Source organism: Mesoplodon bidens (genome assembly GCF_964165515.1).
Source record: "Mesoplodon bidens genome assembly, chromosome: 5".
Lineage (NCBI taxonomy): Eukaryota > Metazoa > Chordata > Mammalia > Artiodactyla > Ziphiidae > Mesoplodon > Mesoplodon bidens.
The window spans coordinates 16297309-16324280 of record NC_138161.1 but is presented as its reverse complement, the minus strand read 5'-3'; the positions used below and the strand labels follow the sequence as shown (position 1 = coordinate 16324280).

General features: G+C 38.5%; 1 protein-coding gene across 2 annotated transcripts in view; it reads left to right on the top strand.

Moving 5' to 3' along the window:
* Window positions 1-25821, top strand: part of BACH1 (BTB domain and CNC homolog 1) — a 46736-nt gene extending 20915 nt beyond the window's left edge. Inside the window, exons 1-5 of one of the 2 annotated variants that reach the window (XM_081235503.1) lie at window positions 399-455; window positions 3636-3929; window positions 7249-8586; window positions 10543-10749; window positions 22179-25821. In XM_081235503.1, coding sequence (XP_081091629.1) covers window positions 3696-3929; window positions 7249-8586; window positions 10543-10749; window positions 22179-22634 — 2235 coding nt within the window. In that variant the 5' untranslated portion in view covers window positions 399-455; window positions 3636-3695 and the 3' untranslated portion in view covers window positions 22635-25821. Of the gene's footprint in view, window positions 1-398; window positions 456-3635; window positions 3930-7248; window positions 8587-10542; window positions 10750-22178 lie in introns of those variants that run through there. The other variant, XM_081235502.1, reaches the window with a different exon arrangement.
* Window positions 25822-26972: the final 1151 nt, after the last annotated feature.

Genomic DNA, 26972 nt, shown 5'->3' with positions numbered 1-26972 from the left:
GAAGGAGCTTGGTGCCTTTGGGTGAGAAGGAAGGAAGGTCAGGCTGGAGAATAGTGAGAGAGGGAGACAAAGGCTTTTGAGGCAAGGCTGGATTAATAGAAAACCCTACCAGGCAGGTCTGGAGGGCATGCTAAGGATTTAGAATTGATCATAAGAAATTTGGAAGACGGGGGGTTTTCAGCAAGGGAGACATTGATATAGGGGAATAAATTGGAGAGGATCAAGAGGGGCTTGAGGGGGCTGAGGCTTTTGTTATTTGTATTATCATCATAATTAATAGCTAATATTTATAATTTGGTTGCTTTGGGCCACTGTGTTCAACCCTTTACCCTCATTTTCTTCATGTAAACCTCACAACAACCCAGTGAAGTGCTGCTGTTATCCTTGTTTTACAGGTGAGGAAAACAAGACCCAACCCAGCAAGGTTAAGCAGGTTGTCCCAGGCCGTATAGTGAGTAAGTGGCAGAGCTGGGATTTGAACCCAGACAGCGTATGATTCTAGACCCTGTTCTGTTAGCCAGTGGGCTTGTTTTTTCAATGTATGAGATGAGATCATGGTCCATTATTGGTTCTTGAAATTTGAGTGGATCACAACTGCAATTTTTTTAAATAGAATAGAGTAGAAATTAGACTACTTTGAACTAGTAAGGGTAAAATATTGATATGTGAAACTTTGTGCCACTTTTCATTTTATATAACTGTATTTGTACATGTGTGAGCTTGTAAGACATTGCAAGAGGATAAACAGTGTTTGTCTAGGCAAGAGCCAGTGTGACGGCTTGGACTGGAGTCGTGGCGGTGTAGAAGGAGACAAATGGGTCTCAGCTGTAAGAGGTCGAGGCACCAGGTCTCAGTAAGAGATTGGACACTGGGGCCGAGTGTGGGAGGTGTCAGCGATGAGTCCCAGGTTTCTGGTGGGAGCAAGATCAGTCCACTTTAAGGGAGACTGACCCTTCTTAGAGGGGTCTTCCCGGGTGGCTGTTAACTGCCTGATTCTCAGCTGCAGCTGATGGGACTTGGTGTTGGCATATGGCCCAAATCTGCAAGCGACCATGAACTTATGAGGGAACCCGTCACAGAAAATGGCACAACAGGGGGGTTGACCCAAGAGTAAGTTCTCTCTCTTGAATTTGAGGCGAGTCGTGAGCAAACTGGTGGCAGTGGGCCACACAAACACATGTGGCCTAACAGCAGCTCTAGGGTGAAGGTATAGGAATTGGTCTTTGTTTTATGTGAACATATCTCTCTATTTATTTAGGTGTTCCTCAGTGTCTTTCAATATAGTTTTTTTTTAATTGAGGTAAACTTGGTATATAAACATTATATAACCTTCAGGTGTTTACCATTATAATTCCACATCTGTGTACATTACAAAGTGCTTACCGCCAAATCTCTAGTTACCATCCATCACCAGCCATACAGCTGACCACTTTCATCTATTTTGCTCACCCCTAACCCTGTTCCCTTCTGGTAACCAGCAGGCTATTCTCTGTATATACAAATTTTGTTTTTGTTTGTTTTCTTTTAGACTCCATATATGAGTGGGATCATACAGTATTTATCTTTCTACATCTGACTATTTACACTTAACATTATACCCTCAAGGTCCATTTGTATTGTTGCAAATGGCAAGATTTCATTTTTTTATGACCGAGTAGTATTCCATTGTATATATATACCACATCTTTATCCATTCATGGACATTTATGTTGTTTCCATATGTTGGCTATTGTAAATAATGCTGCATTGAACATGGGAGTGTGTATATGTTTTCCAATTAGTGTTTTCATATTCTTCGGATAAATACCCAGAAGTGGAATGGTTGGATTATATGTTACTTCTATTCTTAATTTTCTGAGGAATTTCCCCACTGTTTTCCATAGTGGCTTCACCAATTTACATTACCACCAACAGAGTAGGAGGGTAAGATTTGTATAGTTTTAAGGGTTTGCAAGGCAGAGGATAGGAAAGAATAAGGAGGCTGGGGACTTACTTGTGCAGGGACATAGCAAGGCATGTGGTCAGCTGTTGAATCTGGCTTGCCTGGGGAGGGTATACAGTTTCAGATAAAGTGGAGGGCAGTGGTCTGCCACACACACAAGATACATAATTTCTTTGAATGATGGTTCCTGCCCACTACCCCTAACACTAATTCCTTGTGTTGATAGATGAAATATTAAGACCCATTGCTAAAGGGAATTTACTGCCCTCTCCTGTGGGCACAACCCAAAGTCGAGTTAGTCCTAGGGCATGATTTTGGAGTTGCTATGGTTTCATGTGGTGTGCTGAATCAGCAAATGATAGATTGTGATTCCTTGACCTTCAGTAGAGTTTAACCACATAGTGAGAGATTTTACTGTAGTCGACTATTTTTGAGGAACTTAACATTTCATCTATAATGAGCACATTAAAAATAAACACATAAGTGAACTAGAATTCATGGATGCACTTCATGTGTTTGTTACTAAGACACCCTGTCTTTGAGATGGAATTCACCCATGATTTGGGCCTGGTCTGTCTGAACTTTAGTAGTTCTTACTTCTCCTTTCATTTTTGTTTGGAGTATAGCAACTGAAAACAGTAACATTTATTCAGTCACTGAACATTTGTGGACCTTCACGTTTCAGGCCGTGAATAAGGTGTCAGAAGAGCAAAAGTGAACGACACAGGGATGACCCCTGTGAGGAGCTTTTCAGCCTCCACTGTGGTTGCCATGGTGGGGTGTGCACACACACCTCGGGGTGCTCACTGCTGGCCATTGGGGGCCGGAAGAAAATATTAGAGCTTCTCTTTCAACCTCTTACATTCAGCCTCTGTGTGTTTTATAACATATGTAATATATAAGAATGGTTGGTACATGACTGAAATATATGGACAAACATATATATTGGGGCTGCCTTTTTTTTTTTTTTTGCCAGTAGTATGTATGGATCAAAAAAAGTTTGGAGGCTACCGTATGTTAGTATGTATTTTTAAAAATATACATTTTTGATAACTTTCTCTTAGGTTTTAGCATTTTGAGAAAACCAAGAGTTTCTGTGTGTGGTAAACCATGTTCTTGATGGTGGAGTAGTCCTATTTGTTGCCTACATTTTGTCGTGTCAAGTAAGACTTGTTATTTGAAAAAGACTCATTACTAAGATCTGGCCTGACAGATTTGAGGCTTTCAATCAAGGGAATTCCTTTTCTTCTTCATGTTGGAGGGACTTTACCTTTTGTATTACGTGTCCCTTGTTCTGAAGCCCAAAGTGTGACCTCTGGTGATCTGTACACACGCCCATTAATATCTTAAAGCAACAGGATTGGGATGCCACCCAGAAATTTCTTGGCCGCCCTGTGTGCTCTTTTCTCCGCACAAAATGTCTCATTTTCAGAGAGCCCTGAAATCCTTGCTTCAAAAAGGTCTTCCCTCCCTCACCCTAAGAACATTTTTCCTAAAATTAGTTAGAAAAACTGCTTATCAAGAACCAATTTTGAATGAGGTAAAGTGAATAAATGCTTCCAGGCTCTCGAGAGGCTGTTGTTTTCAGTTGGGTTTTAGTGATGAGTATTTTAATCGTTATTTGCTAGTGTCACTTTAACAAACCTCTTTACCAAGGTTTTCTGTGAGTGACACCTGGTCTGTGTCTTGGCAGGATTAATGACCGTCAGAAGCATGCTCTCTCGGACCCTCCCGACACCACCTGTGACGCAGAATGTCGCTGGGTGAGAACGCGGTGTTCGCCTACGAGTCGTCGGTGCACAGCGGCCACGTGCTGCGCAGCCTGGATGAGCAGCGCCGGAAGGACGTGCTGTGTGACGTCACGGTGCTGGTGGAGGGCCAGCCCTTCCGCGCCCACCGCGCCGTGCTGGCTGCCTGCAGCACCTACTTCCACTCCAGGCTCGTGGGCCAGGCCGACGCCGAGCTGCGCATCACTCTGCCGGAAGAGGTAGGAGAGGTCGTCCTGATTTCAGTTTAACTTAATTAAATCTCTCCTGGTTTATAAAGTTAGAAGAAGACCCAGTATCCCTGTCCTCAGGCCGAGGAGCAGTTCCCGGCTTGTGCAACAGCACATTGCTTTAACTTTCTTCATAGAAATGATGACGTTTTACACGTAAAATGATTAACTTTGGATGTGCGTGAATATTTGTTGAGCAGTTGAATAACTTGACCCCCTGTAATTTTATTTATTTGTTTGTTTGTTTGGCTGTGCTGTGCTGCTTGTGGGATGTTAGTTCCCCTACCAGGGAAAGAACCCAGGCCCTCGGCAGAGCACAGAGCCCTAACCACTGGACTGCCAGGGAATTCCCAACCCATTGTTATTTTTAATGAAACGACCCAGCCAGTGGATTACAGACATTCAGAGAGGCCATGCTGGGAGAGGCCATACCGTGTGCTCTTCTCTCCCTTTGGACCTTTTCCTGGATGGGAAACTGACAGGGATTAGGGTTCTCTAAAACATCCATTTCTCGAGGACCCACCCTCATGGATATGGGTTGGGAGTGAGTTGCAGGTGACAGCCTCCCCGTGATGCTTAGTTTTATTGTTTTCACTATGAGTCAGAGTTGTCAGATCTATTAGTTTTTCAAGCAGCTGTTAGCTAGGGATTTTAGAATTTGGAGGAAACCTAAAAGATTATGCATTCCAGCCTCCTCATTTTGTCTACATGTGGCTGTTAGGTACTCCAGAAGTGTTCTTTCTCTCCCTTTCTTCTTGAGATTGTGGCTATGCGTTGGTAGAAGAAAGGTGATTTTGTGTCATACTTATAGAGCCTTGTTCTTACACACCTTTCGCCCACCAGCCTGTTGTGGAGCTCACGCACCTAGATATTTAAGTCCTTGTTACCGTCCTGCCTCCAAGAGACCTCTCTCTGGGCAGGAGTGCTGGGTATACACTGACTCTTGTAACAGCTTGCTTGATTTCATTAGTAACTACAGCTAGAAGAATGCTGAGCCTTGTGGCATTGGGACACACATTAGAAGTTGTTAAAAGGAATTTGGACAAAGTATGTAGAACTTCTCTGTGTACGACAGGTGTGTGTGGGCTGCTCTGTGATGACACTAAGTCTACAGTTTACCTTATCGCTGGCCGTGCGTACATACATGAAATTGTAGCTACATTTTGGGGAATCAAAAGGTTGTCAGTTCTGTGGCAGAGGTCAGAGCAGATAATATGATAACCAGGACAACGACAGGAAGGGCTAACTATAGGTTAGCCATTGTTTTTTTAAAAAGTAGCAACATGTATCATAATGGAGCTATCCTTATTATGGTCTGTAGTTTCAAATTACTTAATATGACTTTCCAAGTAGAGAAAAATTTGATTCATGTGCATGGAAGGAAAGGTATATATGCATGCATGTGTGTGTATATGCATTCATTCATTCTAATTTTAATGTAAATCAAATTTTCAAATATTTGAAGTGTTTCATCATATTGACAGATTGAAAAGGTCATTGTGTAACTCACTGTCTTAAAAGCCTCTTTTGATTATTTTAACTTATTTAAAATTTTTTTAATTGAAATATTTATTGAGATAATTATAAATTCACATGTAGCAGTAAGACATAATGCAGAGACATCCCTTGTTGCACTTTGTCCAGTTTCTTCTGATAGTAACATTTTGCAACATTATAGTACAATATCATGACTGTCAGGATTCTGACAGTAATACAGTTCACCCATCTTATTCAGACTTCCCTGGTTTTACTTGTACTAAATTGTGTGTGTGTATGAAGTTCTATACAGTTTCATTTTCTGAGTGGGTCCATGTATCCACCACCACAGTCTGAACAGTTTCAGCACCCACCCAAGGATCCCTTGTGTTGCCCTCTTATAATCACACCCACTTCCTTCCTGCCCTCTGTCTGCTCTCCCTGACCCCCTTGCTCCATTCCTAATCCCTGGCAACCACTGATCTGTCCTTTTCTAAAGTCTTGTCACTTCAGAAATGTTATATAAATGGAATCATAATAGTATGTGACCTTTTGGGATTGACCTTTTTCCGCTTAGCACAATTCCTTTGAGACTTATCAGAGTTGTATGCATCAGTAGTGTGTTCCTTTTTATTGTATCCCATAGGGTGGGTATACCAGTTTTTATTTAGCTATACACCTATTGAAGGAAATCAGGCTGATTCCAGTTTTGGCTGTTACAAATAAAGTTGCTGTGAGCACTTGTACAAACATGAGTTTTCATTTTTCTGGCATAAAAGAACAGGAGTGCAGTTGCTGGGACATAGGGTGGTTGCATGTTTAGTTTTATAAAAAACTACCCAACTGGTTTTCAAAGTGGCTGCACCATTTTACATTCCCACCAGCAATACATGAGTGATCCAATTTCTCCACATCTTCATCAGTATTTGGTGTTGCTACTTTTTATTTTAGCCATGTAAAAGCTAATTAAGTACTCCCAGTTTAGCCGTATTTTAAGAAGATCACAAAAAATTATATATTGATCACTCTTATGGGAATTCAGTGTTTTAATATTAATTTTGTATTTTGAGCCCAGAATGAGGCTTTCCCTGCACTACAGAAGGTTTCATTTGCCCCTCACTTTGCAGAGGCAGGTTCAGTGTAAATGTGCAAGTTTCTGCTGAAAAGTTTTATTACCTAGAGTCCGTGGATCTTTGCTAAAACAGTACTGGGCATGAGTTTTAGACCTTCACTTAGATCATTTTTTGAATCTGAATCTTTAAAAGTTTTATTAGAAATTTTTGGCATGAAATAAAGATAATAATTACCATTTACTGTGCATTCACCATGGACCAGGACTACTTTAAGTGCCTTGGATATATTGTTTGCCATCCTTAAAATTTTCACTTTTGTAGTTTATAGCAGTTGTAGTTTATAGTTGTTTGGAATATAGTGACCATATGGGGCTGGGATGGCAACAGACACCTGGCACTTGACTATGTGTTGCAAACTGTATCCATGTTGCTTTATTCCATAGATGATTTCTTTCAGCTAATGTGGAAAATTGTGGTAATGTTTATATCTTTACCTCATATGAGTAAATCATACTCCATGGGTCTTTAAGAGTGGAGTCTATAAAGTGAAAAGTGTGGTCCCAATGAACAAGATGTGAGAAGCATGCTTTTCTAGATTCCCTTAGCTTTATAGTTCCTAGAAGAATATTTTTTCTTACCAAATTAAAATACCCGTTTTGTAAATATCGCAAAGAGGTTACTCATCTTGCCACCCTCTACTTCTCTTGTACTTATAGACAGCTTTCATGTGATGCATTTGTTTTTATTTTGTATATTAACAGGTGACAGTTAAAGGATTTGAACCTTTAATTCAGTTTGCCTACACTGCTAAACTGATACTAAGTAAGGACAATGTGGATGAAGTGTACAAGTGTGTGGAATTTTTAGGTGTACCTGATATTGAGGAATCCTGCTTTCAGTTTCTCAAATACAAGTTTTTGGACTCCACTGCAGACCAGCAAGAATGCCCAAGAAAAAAGTGCTTCTCATCATCCTGTCAGAAACCAGATTTTAGATTTTCACTTTTGGACCAGAGGGATTTAGAAATTGATGAGGTGGAGGAATTTTTGGAAAATAAAAATGTTCAGACTCCTCACTGTAAACTCCGTAGGTATCAAGGCAGTGCAAAAGTATCTCCTCCTCTACAAGACAGTGCCAGTCAAACATGTGAATCCATGTGCTTAGCAAAGGATGCTGCTCTGGCTCTGCCATCTTTATGCCCCAAATACCGAAAATTCCAGAAAGCGTTTGGAACTGACAGAGTCCGTACTGTGGAATCCAGTGTCAAAGACATTCACACTTCTTCTGTTCAGCCAAATGAGACATCCGAAAATGAGTGTCTAGCAGGAATCCAGGACTGTGCAGATTTGCAGGTGATTTTAAAATGTGAAGAAGGAAAATTAGCGATGGAACATGAAGAAGCCAAGAAGAAGGATCCTGCTTCTCAGTGCCCATCAGGAAAAACAGAAGCGACTCCTTTTCCCCCCACTTCTACAGATCCCCATGGGCTCTATTCTCTGTCTCTTTTACACACGTATGACCAGTATGGTGACTTGAATTTTGCTGGTATGCAAAACACGACAGTGTTAACAGAAAAGCCTTTGTCAGGTTCAGATGTTCGAGAAGAGAAAACTTTCAGTGAGAGTCAAGATTTGAAATCTGACTCTGGCCCCAGGGAAGATAGTAGCCTCACCTCGAGTGATCTGAGCAGCGTGGAACGAGAAGTGGCAGAACACCTAGCAAAAGGCTTCTGGAGTGACATTTGCAGCACGGACTCTCCTTGCCAAGTGCAGTTATCACCTGCTGTGGCCAAAGATGGCTCAGAACAGGTCTACTCCCAGAAACGGTCTGAGTGTCCCTGGTTAGGTATCAGGATTAGTGAGAGCCCAGAACCGGGTCAGAGGACTTTCACAACGTTGAGTTCTGTCAATTGCCCTTTCATAAGTACTCTGAGTACCGAAGGCTGTTCTAGCAACTTGGAAATTGGAAACGATGACTATGTTTCAGAGCCCCAGCAGGAACCTTGTCCCTACGCTTGTGTGATTAGCTTGGGGGACGACTCCGAGACGGATACGGAAGGAGACAGTGAACCCTGTTCAGCCAGAGAACAAGAATGTGAGGTGAGCGGAAAATGAGTGTGTTGTTAAGTCATTGTTTTACCACCGTTAATTGGGATTAATGTGTCAGCTCCTGTTGCATCACTGGGGATGTGAGCTGGCTCAGAGAGGGAGGAGGAAGCCCATACACAGTTAATTATACAACCATGTGATAAATACCAGGAGTGCGTGATGAAGTTTGAAGGACTTCTCTGTTCATTTATTTCAAGTAGGTATATTTATTTTGTTAACCAGGTTATGGATTCACACATTGGCTGTTTAACTGTTTAAATCAAATGCCAGGTCCCGAGAGGAAAAAGAAAAATGATTCTATAACATTATGTGATAACTTCTGGTTAAATACAGCATATATTCAGTCTTATTCACTGCCACATGGATGTCTAGACTTGGGACTAGTCACTTGGCAATGATTAGCAGTGGCTGGTTGTAAGAATGTGGCTTCTGGTCCAGAGTTTTCTTTCTTTTTTTTTTTTTTGATCACCCCTCTTTTTTATTTGAGTACATAACTAGTTAATAATTTTTAAATTAATTTTTATTGTAGTATAGTGGATTTACAATGTTGTGTTAGTTTCAGGTGTACAGCAAAGTGAATCAGTTATACATATACATATATCCACTCTTTTTTATATTCTTTTCCCATATAGGTCATTACAGAGTATTGAGTAGAGTTCCCTGTGCTATACAATAGGTCCTTATTAGTTATCTATTTTTTATATAGTAGTGTGTATGTGTCAATCCCAGTCTTCCAATTTATCACTCCCCCCACAGAGTTTTCCTTACACTGTTTTCTCAGAGCTATGAATTTTTTTTCTTATTTTCCCTTAGTTATTTCATCTATTAATTTAAAGACTGTCTTAATAATTTAACATGAATTACATGTAGATGGTATGGTATTAATCATACTAAGCTTGATCAAATACAAATGTTTGTATTTGAGAGATGCTTTTTTGTAAAACATTACTATAGTTCCAGTAATAATAAGGGCATGTTAGTTCTTTATCATGTTCTTTGGTTTGATAGCTGTTGGATGACATAGTTTGAAACAATGAAAGAGGTTTTTTTTTCCCTTGGCTGTGGAAGGAGGTGATTGGTGGTTTAATTTAAGAAGTAATATGTATGAATGAGTTACATCTATAGATTTTTATATGATATTTATAAATCCAGTGTTTGGAACTGTGAAAAGAATGTTAAAAATAAAACATTTAAGAAATTTTAGAGTATTTTATGTAAATAATTTCTGTCAGCTTGAAAGACTAAGTTACCACAGAAGCTGACCATTGTTTCATTTGTGTTTTTGATAATTAATACAATTAAATTGTCCCACAGTTTTGTTATGTTTTTAAATTATCTTCTTATTTTTTTCAAATTTAAGTATGTTGAAAATGACTTTAAAATATTCATAGGGTTTTTCTAACCATTCCTACATTGGCAAGTGAAATGAGTTATGTGAAACTGCCATTTTCCTGACAGAAAAATAAATTTTCTGAAATGCTTTAGAAATTACTAGTGTTAATATACCAGTATTAAATCAGTGCTACACAGTAATATAAATCAAAGAATAAAATAGATTTTTTTTTGATTTGGGTAAAAATACATTAAAAATACTTTAAAAAGAGCCTTAAAGATATCTATGGGTATTAACATGCCCCCTAGTAAAATAATTTAAATTCTGTTTTTTCATCTTAAATACATTAATATTTGTGTTGATAATGTTTGATTTGCTGAAAAAAATCTGCTTCTCAATTTGTCTTCTGAACCCTCTCTAAAATAGAATCGGAATATCAATTAAGTTATCAGTCTTTATTATAAAGGATTGTATAGAAATTGGAAATAGGGTTTTTTTTTTTTTTAACGTCTAAATGAAATTCCCTGGAAAACATAGGTGCATCTCTTTCTCTTCCTAGATTTAAGTAGAAACTACAAAATACAGCAACTACTAACGTTTATTTCACCTTCTAGGTAAAACTACCATTTAATGCACAACGAATAATTTCGCTCTCTCGAAATGATTTTCAATCCTTGTTGAAAATGCACAAGTTGACTCCAGAACAACTGGATTGCATCCATGATATTCGGAGAAGAAGTAAAAACAGAATTGCTGCACAGCGCTGTCGCAAGAGAAAACTTGATTGTATACAGAATCTTGAGTCAGAAATTGAGAAGCTGGTAAGTATGCAAGTTTCTTCTTATTCTAATTCCAACAATTCATTCTTTCTTTTTTTTTTTTCAGACAGGAAATAGCTATTTCAATTCCTAAGTCAGATATAATGCTCAATTATACATTAATTTTAAAATTTACCAATTATCATTTTAAGAAAATTATATGACATTTTCAGAAAGCTTAGGAAATAAAAAACAATGAGGGTTTTCATAGACTATTTTACTTGAGTAAGTGTTCTGCATATTTAGCATGATATACAACCATATGTAAGTTGAGGACTATTTCTGTGTGCTTTTAAAAAAATGATTTATAGATTAAGGATAAATTTTACCATCTACCTAATTCTTGGTGGTTGAGTAAGGGTTAAAGATATTAATAAAGCACTTTAATCTCTTTGTGCTGTGTTTGGTGTCTATAAAAACTGATGTTCCAGTTGTTAGTTTTAATAACTAGTAACTTGTTTTGGTTGATACCAAAACAAACCAGCCAACTTGGATCTTTCATCTAAGGGAGAGAATTCACATGCTGGTATAAATAGAAAATTTTAAGATCTAATGAGATCCTAAGTGAGAAGAATGCTTACTTTATTGAATCTTATTTTCTCTTCCAGCATCAAAACACAAATTAACCCAAAAAGTAGATTAATTTCCACCCATGCTTTTCTGTACTCTAGTGGTTGATAGAAGGAAACATTGTATGAAAAAAGATAACTAATAGTGCAGGCCAGCTAAAGCTAAAAATAAGGTTAGAGACATCAGGGAAAAAGTGCCTAGAAGTAGTAAAAACATTCATTGAATGTTCGGTTTTGGGTCTTTGTTAATTATTGGTAAAAGTTTAAAATTGCGATTGTAGCAAATCTTTAAACATGAATGTTCCTAGCTATGAATAGTAAGTAAACAGCAACAATTTAGAAAAAAGACACTGCCTTTATATGCCTTCAGAAAAGTGGAAAAATAAAAATTTGTTATTTATATAGTATTGTGATATACTTTAGGCAAAAAGATGAAGATGTTTAACTATATAAAAAGATGAAGCAAACTGTATAAGGAGATGAAAAGGAAACCATATGTTTTACACATAGAGGCATGAGAGATATTAAAAAACCTATATGATATTGCTGAATGATTAGAGTTGTTAAGACCAAAGAAGAAAAGTGACAAATTCAGTAACATTTACCCAGTGCTCTTAGGGTGTGTATCCATCCATACCTGTAAGCACTAGTGTCCTTTCTTATTATCCAACTTTGGATTAAACACTTACCTGCCTTTAGACAGAGTACAGCATTTTAGCTTTAGTTTTTATTCTGTACTATAATACAGAGATGCTTTCTAGACTGTTGGGTTGTATAGTGCTATTTGAAATCAACATTGAATGAACTTGCACTGGTACTACTCAATCTGCTTCTTTTAGTTTTGTCTTCCCCCTCAGCTAGTGATGATTTTTAGCTGCCAGTAGAATTTATATGGTTTTCTTCCTCCTAAAAACAAACAAAAATGAAAACAAAACAAAAAACCCCTTTGTATCGATTGAGTTTGTTTCATCAGTAACTTTTTTTAGACATGTACTATGCAAATATGTTGGAGAGTAACTATTACCCTTTAGAACTAGTCTATTTCATGACTCAGGTCTTATTTATATTTTTTGATTGCAGTCAGACGTTGGATTGCTGGACAGTTGATGTTTTTACTGAATTTCAGATATCTAGGATGAAGAGGTCTTGCGACTTTCTTTGGACTTCCTGCTCCCTCTGCCTTTGCTTCAACAGAGAGCAGTGGGAGATACAGTGGTTAAAAGTGTGGAATTCTGTGCCTGTCTGTGGCACTTTGTAACTCTGGGCAGGCCGTTCAGTTTCTCTGTCCCTCAGGTTTCTCCTCTTTACGATGGGATAATACTAATTCTTTATAGAGTGGGTATTTTTGAAGATTAAATGAATTAATACATCTAAGCACTTGGAAGAGTGCCTGGACATAGTAAGCACTCAATAAATATTACCTTTTTCTTCTTCTTCTTATTGCTATACTATTATTTATCAATTTTCAGTTTTCTCTCCCTTAATTGCTCCTTTCCTAATGTCTCTGCCTAAACTGTAAATTCTGGGTTTGGACCTCACCCTTATAGTGCCTCTCTCATTATGGAAAGGTTCCTTTCATATGGTCAGTGGAATAACTCTTGGATAATTTCCAAGAAAAGGGAATATTTGATTTTCCTGCAGTCCTTATGAAATAAGAAACCAGAGTGGTCAGTACCCTATTTACCTATTGTATTAATTTGGACTCTTTGGTTGCAAGAAACAGAAACCATATGAAACATGAATTACTGAATTTGTTGTAAGAATTTATATGTGTCTCAGTTAGAAGCCAAAGAATGGAGCCAGGCCTCCTAAATAGTGTAGAACAAGGTAGTAGAAAACTGCCAGGAACCCAGAGAACCTTCTCTGGCTGTGTGTGCCACCAAGTGTGTATGGGAAGAGTGGCTACAGCACAGCTCAGGAATAGTTTCCCTCTCCTCCAGAGACCAGTCCAGGCAGAGCCTACAGTTCTAGTCAGTTCTAAATTCCCAAGGAGTTAGCCTGTTGGCCTGTTTCGGGTCCGGGTGTCCTCTTCTGTGACTAGAGAGCAGGGACAAACAGCAGAAACAGAAAACGTGGCTGCCAGGAGCTCACATCTGGGCAGGTAGAGCAGACAGCCCGACAGGGGTCTCATTACCCAGATGTGCGCCAGGCTGAACTCGGTCTCTTTCCTCTTCTAGAATATCTCCAGGGAAGACACAGTAAATTTTTTTTTTTTAAATCAGAATGATTTAATTTGTGTTTCAGCTTCCTTGAATTCTGCTCCGTCCTTCATACAGCTCTCGGTTCTAGTGATTTATACAGGCAAACTCCAGTTGCAAATTATAAGAGACATGTTATAAATTTCTGTCCTGCCGCAGATGTTTGTCTCAGATGAAAATAAGCAGAACATATGCTACTTATTAGCTAATTAGAATTACAAGCTGGCTGGCCCTTTTCCAGAAGTAAAAGAGTTTGATGCTCAAGATACTTATTACATTAAGAAGTTTACTTAGAACTTAGACCCTGGTTTTTTGGTGATACTATGGACCTTGTTGTCTTTTGTAGAGAGAGAGGTTACCCCCACGCTTCCATCACACATTCCTGTTTAGTAGTATGGAGAGTTAAGAATGTGGTAGAGTGGGACAGATTTTTTTTTTTTTTTTTATTGGGATGTCACTTTTTGGAAGCAGTAGACAAGCAGTGTTTCCCAGTCTTCATGGTCTGGGTGGAATTAGCAGACCTATTTAAGGGAAATTACATGTTTCATAATGAAACATCCATTTTAATATAGCCAATGATTGATTGAATTAAATATTAATAAATTCACAGTATGCCCATTTGGTATTAATATTCAAGTGAAGGGTCCCCTATTTTTGTAAGCTTTGGTCTTTGGCTATTGACTGTGAACTTTTTGTAGTTGGTCCTAAAAGTAATAGCCTAATAGACTGTGGATGGATCAGCACATGAAAAAAAGTACTTGATTACAGTAAGGATAGGGATTCGAAAATGTCTTTAGGGTGGGTCAGTAGGATAGTTGTCATGTGTAAAGGGTGCTTTTATAGTCTTTATGTGCTGGGAAAGCCAAAGGGAGACGTTAGTTGGAATTCAATAAATTAATGAGTTGTATTTCTCAACAAGAAGTTCCGTCAGAGTCAAAAACAAAACCTTTGAAGAAAAGGAAAGGTGTGTATTTATTTGGTTGATAAATCGATGACATTGACTTTTAATGTGTATTTTAAATTTGATAACATGTTAGAGGTTAGGCATTAATTCAGTATTGCTTTGACTCTAAGAATTTAAAATGCATAATCTATAAACCAAAAACATAACTTTTCTTTTTACCAATAAATATAAGATCTTGAACAAAGTTCAGAAATCATTCAACTTCTGTTATGTGTTTGACTTACAAGGCTCTTGTCTCTATAGGATTCTTTACAAGGTCCATGTTTATTCTTTTCTGTAAGATTAATTCAGAAGTTAGAAAATGTGTCTCTGATACCATTTTGGTCTGAAACAAAGGTAACCTTGAAATGAAACTTGCTTTTTAAAGAAAAAAAATTAAATTACCAAAATGTAATTTCTCTTAGAAGATATTAAATGTTGATTGATATCAACTTATAAGTGATCAGAAATCACAATATTCACAAAGCTCTGGAACTCAGGGTTGAGGTGTTCACACACCATTTTGTTTCATTTCCCTTGTCCATTATGACGGTGTAGGAGTAAAATGACCTCATCTGTCTTTACTGTTTTGAATTTTGTTGTGAAAATTGTATTTTATTAAAAATAAACCTTTTCGGGCTTCCCTGGTGGCGCAGTGGTCGAGAGTCTGCCTGCTGACGCAGGGGACATGGGTTCGTGCCCCGGTCCGGGAGGATCCCACATGCCGCGGAGTGGCTGGGCCCGTGAGCCATGGCCCCTGAGCCTGCGTGTCTGGAGCCTGTGCTCTGCAACGGGAGAGGCTACAACAGTGAGAAGCCTGCATACCGCAAAAAAAAAAAAAAAACTTTTGTAGTCACATTTTACTGGCTGCTCTAGTCACGTGTGCATTGTCATCTCCAAACCCTCCCATGGGTTTCTGGAAACAGCCCTCTGCCACTCTGTAAGGCCCTTTAGCAGCCTGTCTTGAAATGTGGTTTTACCATTGGCATCAGAGTTACCCGGGGGTGCCCCCTCAAAATGCACCTGCCTTAGCCCCATCCCAGACCTGTGGGAGGGGCCCAGGAACATGCATTTTATAAAAGTTTCCTGGGTAAATCTTTATTATGTACATTAAATTTTGAGAACCTACTGCACTAGCACACAAAAGTCAGTTGGAGGCTTTGGAGTCAAACAGCTGGAAACTCTGCCTGGCCACTGGTAGCTTTGTGGCCTGGAGAAATAATTTCACCTCCAATACCCAATTCCCTCATTGATAACATGGAGATAAGAATAGTACCTCCCTCAGGTGTGATGCGAGGATCTGATACCTTCAAGGATGGAAAGCTCTTTGTACTGCCCAGCATGTGTTCAGGGCTCAAGAAATATTAGTAGTTGTCTTTTCTATAAGCATCTGCTGGTCACTCCATATTAAATGTACTGGGTACCAGGAAATCAAAGATCAATGAGACATAGTCCTTGTCAGTAAAATGCTTGTAGTGTCCTAGGGAGCCAGGTTTATGTGTTTTCATTTTTTTCTTGAGATTCATTTTCCTCCTCCCCATTCTAAAACTTTCAAGCTTTCAGAAAAGTTAAATGAATGGTACAATAAGCAACCCTATACTCCCTGGGTAGATTCAACAGTTATTGACATTTTGCCGCCTTTGCTGTCTCCTTGTTTCTGTGGGTCTTAGTCTCTGTCTCTCTGGCCAGGTGTGTGTCCCCCTGCTCTGCTTGGTTGGTCTATGGGTCTTTATCTCTCTCTCTGTCCCTCTTAGTCAGTTTTGGACTCTTTCTAACTGCAGTTGGGTGATCTTGGTCTCAGTGTCTTTCTGTCTCTATTGCTCTACTTTTATTTTCTGAATCATTTGAAACCTACCACATTATGACATTTCACCTGTAAACGCTTAAACATGAATCTTCTAGAAATAGACATTTTTATATATCTTTATCACATATATTTACCAATATCTTTGTCACACCTGAGAAAATTAATAAATCTTAAACAATATATATAGTTCCTATTCAGATTACCCTAATTGTTCCCCAAACATATTTCATCTATATGCTATTTTTTCCTTTTCAAACTAGGATCCTATCCTCACATGATGCGTTTGGTTCTGTCTTTTTAGTCTCTTCATCTAGAACAAATAACTCCTTCTCGCCCCCTCCTTTATTTTTTTAATGACAGTAACTTTTTGAAGAGTCTAGGCCAGTGTTCTCATAAAATGTCTACTCTTAAAGTTTGTCTGATTGTTTCCCCTTGGTTTTATTTAACACCTTCCTTCACTCCTTGTATTTCACGTAAACTGTGAAAGTGTGAGTTCTTAGGTTGAGATTAAACGTTCGTCCTTGTGTCCTTCATACTGCGTCAGCTGGGGAGGCACAGTGTCAGGGTGTCCCACCTGAGTGCATGGGAATTGCCAGATCATTTCCAATTTTTTTTTTTTGCCTTTGTAATTGCTTAGTAATCTGTGGAGTGTTTATTAGGCACTTTACAAATATCCAGTTCCCCAACACTCCTATGCCCTTTGGTTTTAAGCATACTTTGATGGCCTTTACATACAATGGGTGTTGCAAAATCATGATTTTTCTAATTCTGTAATTGCACTTACATTTATTGGTATTCCTCTGTAAAAAGAACTTACCTTCCCTCCTGTTTCCCTCCCTCCTACCACAGCTCTTTAGTATCACTGTGGACTCATGGATTAATTTTTTTCTAATTTAATTTCTTAGAACCCATAGTAGTCATCGGTCTTCTTGATGTTGACATTTTTTCAGACTTGCCTGGGGAGAGCCAGCCTCCTCTGCCAGGTGCTGTGTGCTTTTGACATGACCCCATTAGTGCTTCTGTGCCATTTAGAACAGCATGTCATAGGCTCACCTTGTACCTCTCTTGTTCAAAGATTTGGGAATCACCCCTTTCTCTAAAAATCCCTGGTTTCTTATAGCAGGTATTAGACTGTAGAAAGCATGCTTGCTGCTGGAGTGTTGCTTCTTCTGGGAAGTGTGTGTGTGTGTGTGTGTGTGTGTGTGTGTGTGTTTGTAAAATCATGAGTGCATTCAGGATGTATATTATCCTTCAATAAATAAAAAGATGTTAGAAATTATGAGTTCATGCAGATATTTCTAGTCAAAATTTAGTAGTTTAGAACTTTTGTCTTTTTGCTTCGATTATATATATATTATTTTAAAAATAAATTTATTTATTTTTAAATTTATTTATATATTTTTGCTGTGTTGGGTCTTCGTTTCTGTGTGAGGGCTTTCTCTAGTTGTGGCAAGCGGGGGCCACTCTTCATCGCAGTGCGTGGGCCTCTCACTGTCGCGGCCTCTCGTTGCGAAGCACAGGCTCCAGACGCGCAGGCTCAGTAGTTGTGGCTCACAGGCCTAGTTGCTCCGCGGCATGTGGGATCCTCCCAGACCAGGGCTCGAACCCGTGTCCCCTGCATTAGCAGGCAGATCCTCAACCACTGCGCCACCAGGGAAGCCCTATTTATTTATTTATTTTTGGCTGCATTGGGTCTTCATTGCTGCACGCGGTCTTTCTCTAGTTGCAGTGTGCAGGCTTCTCATTTCAGTGACTTCTCTTGTGGAGCACGGGCTCTAGGCATGCGGGCTTTGGTAGTTGTGGCACGCGGGCTCAGTAGTTGTGGCTCGCGGGCTCTAGAGCGCTGGCTCAGTAGTTGTGGCACATGGGCTTAGTTGCTCCGCGCCATGTGGGATCTTCACGGACCAGGGCTCGAACCCGTGTCCCCTGCATTGGCAGGCGGATTCTTAACCACTGCACCACCAGGGCAGTCCCTGTATTTATTTATTTTTTTAAAAAAATCTTTTTTTTGCGGTATGCAGGCCTCTCACTGTTGTGGCCTCTCCCGTTGCGGAGCACAGGCTCCGGATGCGCAGGCTCAGCAGCCATGGCTCACGGGCTCAGCCACTCCATGGCATGTGGGATCTTCCCGACCGGGGCACGAACCCATGTCCCCTGCATCGGCAGGCAGACTCTGAACCACTGCGCCACCAGGGAAGCCCTCTGTATTTATATTTTATCTCTTTTCATTATAGGGAAAATCTTGGCTTCCAATTATATTAATATATTGACTATTTGATAAATACATACATATAAAATATGTCATAAAATTATAATGTCAATATTACTATCAATAATAAAGAGATTGAGTAAAATTTAAAATTTCTTTGCTTTTTCTTTGCCCTTAAATATATACCATATTACTGAAGTTTAAAATTTGAAATTATTCTAAGTAGTTCTTTATGTTAGCAATTTGATATACAATTAACTTAATTTGTTTCTATCTCTGTTTCTAGGATTTACTCTTCACATTTTTTAAGTTTAATTTTTGAATATGTAAAACATCTGTATGGTTTAAAAGTTAAAACTGTGTTTTAAAAAACTACTCCAAAGTCTTGATCCCATTTTCTCCCTATACCCTATTCATAGCTATTTCCTGTAGGCAGCTATTACCATTAATCTCTAGGTTTTTTCCCTTGCATTTCTTTTCTAAAAACGGGTTCATGTTTTGTATGTATTTTTTATTACCCTTTCTGCTACAGAGAAGTATTCTATATATACCATTCTGTATTCTACTGTTTTTGCTCAAGAAGTGATTTCCAGGAAATATTTTTCTTAGTTCACAGTGGTTGTCATTCTGCTTTAAAGCTCCATAGTACTCAGTTGTGGCTGTCTGTAGCACACACAGTTAATCCAAACCAGTTTCTTATTAGTGGACATTTGGGATGCCATAGTTAAGAACTTTGAACATTGTTTTCTCTAATGTTTGAGAAGATGTGTCTTCAGGATAGATTCCTAGAAGTAGGATTGTTGGATCAAGGGTAAATACATATGCAATTTTGTTAGATATTATTGAATTCCCTTCAGTAGCGGTTATGGCATTTTGCTTTCCCACCAGCAGTAATATGTGTGTCTGTGTGCCCACAGCCTCAGCGGAGAGTTTATTGTCAGCTTTTGTTTTTTTCCCAATCTGATTGTGAGAATTGATATCTCATGGTAGCTTTTATTTTTCTCTCATGAGTGAAACTGAGCACTTGTATTCATATTTTTAAGGCTCATTTTTATATTTCTATGAACTGTCTATTCAGAGGTTTTGCATCATAAGGGACTATTAGTCACCATTTTCTAGCAGTGAGTACCCTTTAATCTAAAGTAAATTGTCACTGTCACCTGGCTCTTTTGGTGCCAAATTCTTCCACTCCTTATCTTTACTGGGTGAGTTATATTTTGATTTTTTTTTTTACTTCTTATATTGAATGAATATTGTACACTAGCTGTTGAAAATGTGGATTTGGTTGTAAATTTGTTTTCTTCCCATAAAATGCAGACTACTACCAGGATTCATTTTTTAAAAATAGATCTGTGATTAAAGCCATAGCAGTTCACACTTATGATTTATAGAGTTGCATTATAAGAAAATTAAAGTATATTGAAGAAATAGGTAGCAGGACACTGGTAGTATGTTTGGGAGGTATCTTTAATAACGATATCATGAAGTTCTTAAGTTGAATTGCTTTAGTTAAACTGAGCGCTATTGAAGTAAATTTGTGTTTTAAAATGAGAGTGAAATGGAAAAATCAGCTAATTGCCTGGAAACTTATCCATGTAGGAGTTAGCTCAAAGTATGGAGGAACAGAAAGGGAACATTTAATTTCTAGAAATAATCATGGTAGAGTTTCTGGGTTGTACCTATTGGTTTTAATTGTTGTAAAGAAGCAAGCCATCTTGTATGGGACGTACTTATAGTCCTGTCAGCCTTTATTTAGTGAGGTAATAGTGAGAATATTTAAGGTTGTATTGATATTTATCAAAAGATATGGAAGTTATAAAATATTTGTCATCTTCATAGTATGTGTAGGTCAAGTAGTAGTTCTAATTTCTGGGAGGAAGGTCAAATATTCATTATTTTCCTTAACCATATTTAATTTATAAAACCAGCCAACAGTTGAAATTTTGTCTGTTGCTGTTTAGAACAGAGATTTATCTTAACTTTGATAGAGGAGTCAATGGCTGATATTGTTATGACTAAGGAAAAAGGTTTCTTATTTTCTTCTGAAAGTTTTGTTTCCATACTCATTTGGATTGGCTTCTGAAGGGCCATAAGGAGAAGGGGGTGCTGATTGCTTTAAATGTGTTCTTTCTCTGGCCATGTGGTAGGCACTGTTCTCTCCCTGTAGGCACCAGCAGACTCATTTTTATCAGAAGGCTACAACTGACAAACCTACTGTAAGAAAAAATGTACTTCCTGAACATTGATCTTGCTTTTATTTATTTTATAAATATATTTTTTTCTTGGCATATACCTATGTTTTCAAACCACAACAAATTGGAGAATACCTTGCAATATAAAAATTTAGTGTTTTGTATTCATTGCAGATTTTCTCAAATTATTAGATGGCCTTGAAATATTTAAAAACTAACTACCAATAGTTGGAGTCACACACAGTTTTGTAGAAAAACTTACATAAAACCACAACAGTACTTTTGTGCAAAGCAGATTTCTTTTTAACCTTTTAGCTATTTTTGTCCCAGAAAGGCATCTATTTAAAGGTTGACCATTGTAGATGATTACTATGAAATAACCTGTCTAAATGTTAACTGGCAACATTGAACAGCTCAGCTCTCTTGAAGCTGCCAGTGAGCAGAAGGCCAAGAGAGTTGTCATAAATTTCACAAGAGAAATCTTTGACCCTCTATCAATATTTATTTACTCTTACCTTATAAACAGCTTGATTATTTGGTTTTCTAGCTCATACTAGATTAGGAGCAATGCAGTGGTAGAGTAGGAAGGATGAGGTGGGGCAATGATAGAAAAAAGACACACCGTCAGCAGCAACTAGTGATGGTGGACAGAAAGACTAGAACCAGGAAAACTTGAACAAAATTCCATGGTTGACTTTCCTGTAGGGATAAACATTTAAATGAAAATAATAACAACACCAGTAGTAATAATAATTAACAAACACAAGTCCCCTCCCCTTCTCCTTTCTTCACACCTTAGTAACTCACCCACTAGCTTTCTGACGCTGGGCATATTAAACTCTGAATCCCATCTATAAAATGGGTTTGATATTACTGAAATCAACAGTCATTGTGAGGATTACGTAGCTGAGGTTACGTATTTCAAAACATTCAGCACAATATCTGGCACAAAGTAAATGTCCAACTAATGTCTGTCATTATTAGAATCTCGCAGGAGTTATGATCACTGTGCTTGTACTTTTTTTGGTTGCATTCCATCCAAAAAGTTCACAGTCATTTACTTGCAATCCACAAATCCAAAAAGCTCTGAAAATCATGTAAGTTTGTCACAAACTATCTTGGCCAAAAAACTGACACAAGCTGACAGGGTATGTAGAGTCTATATTTAACCTACTTTGTGCATGGATACTTTCATGTGTTTTATTTAGAAATGTGAAGACATTTGATAGTGGGGTGCTACCTCAGACCCTGCTAGAGGAATTGTGTGTGCATCTGTATTTTCTTTCTAAAATCTGAAAAATTCTGAATCCCAAGATACATGTAGGCCTAAGAGTTTTGGATGGGGGCTTATGGACCTGAGATATTAAATATATTTTTGAATTGAATTGACAGGAAAAATTCCCCATGATCTTATATAATGAGAAGACACTGTGGATATCAATGTTTGCTCACCTTAGGAATGTTGATTGAGCTCATAAACACAATTCACTGTATTCTCTTTCTCACCCTCACAGCAAAACGAAAAGGAGAGCTTGTTGAAGGAAAGGGATCACATTTTGTCCACTCTGGGCGAGACAAAGCAGAACCTAACTGGACTTTGCCAGCAAGTCTGTAAAGAAGCAGCTCTAAGTCAAGAACAAATACAGATACTCGCCAAGTACTCGGCCTCCGATTGCCCACTTTCCTTTTTAATTTCTGACAAAGGAAAGAGTACTCCCGATGGTGAGCTCACGTTACCATCGCTTTTGAGTTTGCCTGAAGGGCCTGCAGCTGGGCCGCCTGCTGGGGAGCAGAGCCCTCGCTATCCCAGTGCCAAGGGTGGTGAGGTGGGTGGTGCCTGGGGCCCGGAGTCCCGGGCAGCTGCCAGCGCCCCCTCGGAGCAGGCTGGGCCCGGGGAGCAGTGTCGCCAGAGTGGTGGCATCTCGGATTTCTGTCAGCAGATGACCGACAAATGTACTACTGATGAGTAAACTTGCTTCCACTTCCTTCAGACCGTCTCATTTTCTACTGAAGTTTTGACATTGTCTTGGAAGCCTGGCATAGCCATAGCCATCTGTCTCTTAACAATATCGTTTTTCTCCCCTTGTAGTTTGCTGTTAAGGGAATTCCTCTGAAGTCAACCCTTGACTTTTCCTTGATTTCCACAGGAGATGCAGAAATGACTTGCCTCCTGGATACCGAAAAATCATATGTGGAAATGTAGTAAGGCTTTGAGAACTCACATGTTTTAAAGAGTAATAACTATTAGTAATGACTCTTCCCAGTATTAAAAATAAATAAGAAAATGAAAACTGTAGCGTATCAAACAACATTTAAACACCTTGAAACGTCGGCAGATAGTTCTTACTATCAAGAAGTAGCCTGCCAAAGTTTAATAATCCGACCTTCTTACAACATACTGGTTTAAAAGAAAATTTCTCCCCAAGTAACGCTGATAGGGTTCAGTGCTACTGAGAAGTAGGGTGTCAGCTCCTTGGAAACATTGGTGTAGAGCTGCGGCGTGAACACATGACGTAATCGTCTTGCCTGAATCCCGGCACTTTGCTCTTCAGCTCCTGTTAAAACCGGAGATTGGTTGGCCTGCACTGTGAGTCCTGAGCTACGCTGGGAATGGTTAGGAAACGGGCAGTCGGTGGGCTAAGGCAGAGGCTTCTGCTGCTCCTCAGTGTCGGCTCTCAAGGAGTTCTGGCTGCGTCAGCAGTAGATAAGTGTCATTTCCCTCTTTTCTCTTTTCAGTCTCTTCCACATCTGAGTCCATCATGATCTTTCTGTTTCCTGACATTCTTGTCACTTTGGAAGAAGAAATAAGACTCAGGATACAGTGGCATGAGCTCATGTGTTGGTAGCATTGTCTTAGCCTCCCTAGAATCATGGAGAGCTCCCCAGATACAAGGCTGTCGGCCTTCCCACCATAAGTCACCCATGCAAGGAAACCAGATATCGTGGGGTAAGAAGATTGCCTACATTGATCAGGAGTGGCAGTTCATTTTCCATCCTATTTTTTGAAGTCCTATGATTTCTTTGTAAAAAGCATTATGATAGAAAAAAATGTATCTACAGCAACCATGCAGGTTTGTGAAATAGGATGAAACTTGATCTTGTTCCATTGTGGGTTTGAATTTGGAAGCCAGATTTAATCTTGTTCTCTTCCCCAAATCTAGTATATAAGGGCACACAAATCATTTTGGACTTGGGCATTTTAAAATCAGTCTTTGTGTTTATTCAATCCTGTTTTACAATAGTGTTTTGATCATCTGAGCCCCTACCCCATAACATTTTACCATGGTTCTTAGCCATTCTGCTGTTGTTATAGGCTTGTTTGGGAGTCACACGAAAGCTATGAACCTCTCAATGACGAAAACAAAATTTCATATTCACATTCACAGAAACATTTGCAGAATCCAGTTTGAAAGGGTACAGAGAGTGATTTTTAGTGTTTGGATTAGAAAGTACTTCATTTCACCAACATGAGACACCTGAGAGGAGACTTTTGTAGATTGCATCCTGAGGCTAGTGAAGGGCTTGTGTAGCCGATGTGGGAGACCGTCACCTGCCGTGTAGGAATGAGTCGCAAGCCAGTAGGCCTCTGCTGTGAGGGGATGTGGGGACCAGACTTCATATTTCAGAGCAATTTGTCAAATGTTACCCTTTTTCATGGGGGCGGGTGGCGGCGTTGGGAAGATACTGCTAGTATCTTCAGTGGTTTGTATGTTATCTCTGTTATCAGCTTAGTTGTTGTAAGAGAAAACTGGTTGGGCCTTGTTTATTTTCTAGAGGCTTTTATAAGTACACTCAAGAATTTGTCAGGGAGAATGATAATTCAATGGTAATGCATCCCGTACTACAAAAGAATGATATGTGTACGTGTTTGTGTGTATATATATATACCCCCATGTAGCTATTTCTTTGATACTTGTAATTTTAAATTTTAACTTCAAAATATAAAATAATATAAAACCTTTTCTGGTTTACAAAATGCAAAATCTTATACAAGCCAATGGACTCCTTGATTTCCTACCTCAGTGTACACTCAACTGTTTGTCACATCAGTTTGTGTATGTGCAAATGTCAATCTTTTGCTTTAATTGCTACTGTAAATAACTGCTTTGAAAGATTACTTTCTATTTTATAAACCTAGTTGTCTCCAGAGTTTAAATACGATTTTTAGGGCACTTGGTTTAAATTTCTCTCTACATATAAACAGTTTAGCATTAAGGGTTTATTTTGATGATATTCTGATTATTGGCCAAGTGTAATGTTTCATAAAATATAGCATTACTTTTAATAGCCAGCATGTAATACAAGTAACTACACTACCTCATACCTATATCATTTTCAAGTTGTAATCCAGAGGGACAGATAGATAAAAAATTTTTTATCTTTGTCTTTTGGCCATAAAGTGGGGAAGTTTTTATATATTGCATAACATTACGCATTTATGCCTATTTTAACATTAACTTCTAAAGAAGTTTTTTCTAAGAAAATTTGTTTTAAGTTCATTTTTTTTTTTTGAGGCTGCCGAAGACAAATGACAGGATTATGTGTATACAGTGTATATCTTTTCCTTCATGCAGAATTTTGGCAAAGTGTTTTTCAGTTTGTATATTGCATATTTACATGATCATTGTTCCTTATTTTATGAGTTAGCCTTCTCACTGCTTGATGATTTTTAAAAAGCTGTTAGGTCTAACTTGATAAAATAACCATACCTTAAAATTTTTTTCATTATTTGAATCCTGCAGCTATAGCAAATATTTTGTCGTTAAGTTGTTATATTGAAAACAAATATGGATATAAATTTAAGTTCTCCATCTGTACATTTTATAACATAATTTACTATAGCTTAATGCTTAACTAATTTAAAATAAGGAATCAAATATATTTGGTGCAGTAGACGATACAGGTTGCATGTGGACACTCAGCCACATCAACAACTTGGAAAAAAAATCAAAAAATGGCAATGTTATAATGAATTCTCAGGTGAACTTTTTTCAGTTATGAAACATCTATTTTGAATCTGTAAATATTTTAACTGTTTTATTAAGGCATGTAATGAACTATTCTTTGAAACTTGTTGGGCAGAATGAAATTTCAAAGCCGTAATGGCAAAGATGGCATACTGATTGTAAAATAAACAGAAATAATAACGGCTATTGATTTTTTTGTATCTTTCATAATATAATTTTCTAACAATGCAATGAAACCACTAAATTAATATATCCATATCTGTTAAGATCATGTTTCATTAAAAGTGAACTTTCATAGTATTTAATTTACATTTTCTTCCTAATGTGCTTATCCAAATGTAGCAAAGCTAGAAATGTTAAATGTTGGTAATAAAATGACAGTTCAATAAAATTCTCTGAAATTGCTTCTGATTGACTAGAGCTGTACATTCCATTTCCATTTTTTCATCTCTCATAATGAGTCTACTAATTTTGGTCTTTTGATCAATAAACAGTATGACTCTGGCATTTGTATGAGAGAGTCTTTCATTAGTTGATTATCATGCCTGAAAAGAAAGTTCCCAGCAGTCGGGTGTTCAAAGAAGCACAGATTTTAGCCTTGCTTCTGATTTAATTTTAGTCTTTGGCTAGAGCTGTAGGGTTTTGTAAGGGGTAGTATCTCTTTCAGTCCTCAGTTTTAAAAAATTTATCTGTGGAGTCAATTCTACCATGTTACATTCAACTTCTAACCAGGCCATTGTAATCAAGCTTCGAGCAGCTGCCCAGAGCTGTCTGCATCCAGATCAGGGTCTTCTGATCCAATAATTGTGAGTCTCATCTGGGGGTGATATTGCATCCTGCGTGGAGGCTTAATTTTGGCCTTATGCATTGATCGTTTCTGGGGGAGAGACTTCACCATTGCATAGTGCCTTCATTTACATTTCCCCTTGCAGTGGTATTTCTGGCACCCAGGACAGATTGAGTGAGGGCTCCCTCTAGGGGCTCCGGGGCCGCACTCCTGTGTGAACAAGGATTTTCAGGCCTGAGCCTCAGTGATGTGTAGGCTGCCCCTTGCAAAGCAATGTTTAGACCTAAGAAAGCTGCCTCCCAGGGATAATTTTTCCTTCACGTGGACTTAAGCAATCCAGAGGCAACTAAAGACAAGCCACGTGGATCCAAAGCTGGTCCCTCTGCATTCCCTCCTTGGGCCTGCATGCAGAATGGAATTTGGGGCAGTAAGTGCAGTGTGGGTGACACTGGCCTGGCACTACCAGTTAACAGCTAGAAGAACCATACCACTACTCTCTAGGGCATTGGGACCCAGAGGCCTTGAAAAGAGCAGCAAAGCAACACATATTCTTC